The following is a 2785-nucleotide window of genomic DNA, read 5'->3' on the forward strand; positions in this document are numbered from 1 at the left end:
GTGAGTCTTTATATTAGTAAAACATTAACATGTTTCAAATAAGGAATGTCTGATACATACCAATTTTTCGAGAATGGTAAACGGTGAAGACTATTTTGGCAACAAATAACAAAATCAAGTGATTTAGCCTGATATTTTGTTGTCCGCTTGGCTTCTAATATAATTTTGATGAGAAAGTATGTATGATATTTATTCACACGTTATCGATATACAGCGAGTGTTCGTTAATTGTTTGCCCCATTGCAAATTTCCAACCATTTTCGGGTCTTTTTCTAATTATAAACTGACATGTGGTTTCATATTTTTGTGGTTTCAAAAGTGCATTGTAGTCTATCTTTTTTTAAAATTTTTTTGTATGTGTGTCAGTATTATGAATGATCAACAAAAATTCTTAAAATAATTAAGTTATGATAATTCTCATCTTGATAACCATTAATGTGATTCACTTGTGAAATACGACAAACCAGTCGATGGTCGATACAGCTGTTGAATTATGTTATCTTTTATTATTGTAATATATTCCTTCAAAAATAAATTACCAAAAAAAAAATGCTCCCTAGGTGTATAGCATTTTGAGAAATTTGGAATTTAGTCGATATTTTCTTTCACGCTATCTGTATAATTAGCGGTTATAAAATCAAGTGGAGTATAAAATTTTAGAAAAATAAAACGAAAAATACTACACTGCAGCATGTCTAAAGATTATAATTTTTATCTTTAATCTACTTAACAACATTGCAGAATGATGTAATTTGCATTTCTAAGTATTATGTTCACAGTAACATTTACATATTTCTTACTACAGTATTAAATCATCACTAAGTGTATTCAAGGAACTAATTTGTCTAGACATAATCTCGCAGGATTTAGAACAGAGCCACGTATCTAATTGTAAGTATACTTAATGATCACTCTTTAGTTTATTATCTAAACAAAATAGTTAACATGTTTCAATATGCAAAATACATGAGCGTATTTATTATTGCATGCGCAAGCGCGTCTACAACAAGGATTTAAAACAAAAACAATTTCCTTCCATTGTCATGTCCGACGGTCAGATTCTATGTAATTGCAAAGATATATTCAGATTTATGTTGATGTTTATCATTAGCCGCAGATGGAGGAAACCTGTTATCGAAATTCCTCTATTTCTTATCATCCAGTCATTTTTTTTTCAGACATAGTATAGGTAAGATAAATATTATCCAACGTTTCTACTTTTGACTTTTTTTTTTTAGATGATTTAGTGTAATTTGAGGAAGAGTTGGATACTGTTTTAACTCGATTTCTACTAGTAAACGACTTCATAATGACTCATTGATGATCTCGTTTCAGTCATATAAATAACGGAGTCAGCAGCCGATAAGCACGGATGAAATTCTATTCAATACAAAACTGGTTTCTTTTGCAGTGCCCTTATCTCTTTAAATATGAATTGCACATACCAAGCTGTTAAGTGTATTATCAATTAGCACAATATTTCCTTTTAAAAATATAAAGAAAATGTTTGATTCCAAACATGCTTTTTTAATGAAAAGACAGAACAGATACAATATAATTTCATTTTCCTTCTCCATTGTGTTGAACAAGTTTTAAAATTTCAATAACTTTTTTAAATTATGACAATTTGTTCATCCACCTTTCAATCTTCATATCTCCTCCCTACAATATGAGAAACACAAAATTAGATAATTTTAATTACTGTGCATTTAGTTTTGCTTTTAGTTATTCTGTAGGCAATAATAAATCATAAGTATGAAACATTAGTACAAATATGTATTATGAAATATCCAAATACATAAGCATATGTAAATAATGAAAGTAATTCAGTTTCATAAATGCCGGTATCGATAAAAATTCCGGATAAAATTTCTTCAAGGCGATGAATTGGGTGGTTCAAAACAGCATCGGGCAGAATAACTTGTAGTTTACGTGGTGCATTCCTGCGTTCAAATTTCGGAAACAATATTTTTGTCTTTCATCCTTTCAGGTTCGATCAGTAAATTCCCAGTTCAGTATTGGAGCCTATTACATCTCTCTCTGGAAGAAATCGACTCTAATCAAACTTGGAAGTAAATGACCGTGACACGTATGTTATGACGAAAACCCGATAACTCCGTCAGCAGTTAAGGGCTCAAAGAGGGAAGGAGAATTCCCTTGCAGAATTTAGGCCTTTCATTTAATATTCCCGTTTCAATTCTGCTGGTATCGATAAAATAACGCACTAATCAATCTTTGGTTCGATATTAACTGCCATAGATTCCCCAAAACTTGTGCCTCTATGTAAGATATCGTTTTAATATGTATATATATATATATATATATATATATATATATATAAATCATGTGTGGAGTCTTTAATCTATATGTGAACTTTATTCTGATGCTGCTGAGTTACTCCTTTGAGTGCAGATTTTAACTGTACGTATATTGATGTGGAGAAGATACTAGGGTTGCTTCTGGTACTAGAGTTTCTTCATTGTTGAGAAGCACTCAAAGGTTCCATTTTGCGGCGGATGAAAGTCGGTCGAATTTGATAAGGGTGAGATTTGGATAAGAGGTGCAGAAAGCCGGAAAAAATACCAGAAAGGAGTCTATCGAATTTTGCAATGATTGCCAATTCATCCCATTAGTTCCAATAAAATGAGTTTAAAGAAAATAAACTCCCCCATCAGTACCGGGGTCGACCGACACTATCGGGCTAACAAATTTATGCCCTTGTGACAAAATGAGAAATACATACGAACACACACACACACACACACACACACACACACACACACAC

General features: G+C 31.8%; 1 protein-coding gene across 1 annotated transcript in view; it reads right to left on the bottom strand.

Annotated features, from left to right (window-relative positions):
* Positions 1-1642: 1642 nt before the first annotated feature.
* Positions 1643-2785, bottom strand: part of LOC106874938 (histone-lysine N-methyltransferase SETMAR-like) — a 3200-nt gene continuing 2057 nt past the window's right edge. The window contains exon 2 of the mRNA XM_014922850.1: positions 1643-1662. Coding sequence (XP_014778336.1) covers positions 1643-1662 — 20 coding nt within the window. The remainder of the gene's footprint in view (positions 1663-2785) is intronic.

This window comes from Octopus bimaculoides, chromosome 2, assembly GCF_001194135.2.
Source record: "Octopus bimaculoides isolate UCB-OBI-ISO-001 chromosome 2, ASM119413v2, whole genome shotgun sequence".
Classification (NCBI taxonomy): domain Eukaryota; kingdom Metazoa; phylum Mollusca; class Cephalopoda; order Octopoda; family Octopodidae; genus Octopus; species Octopus bimaculoides.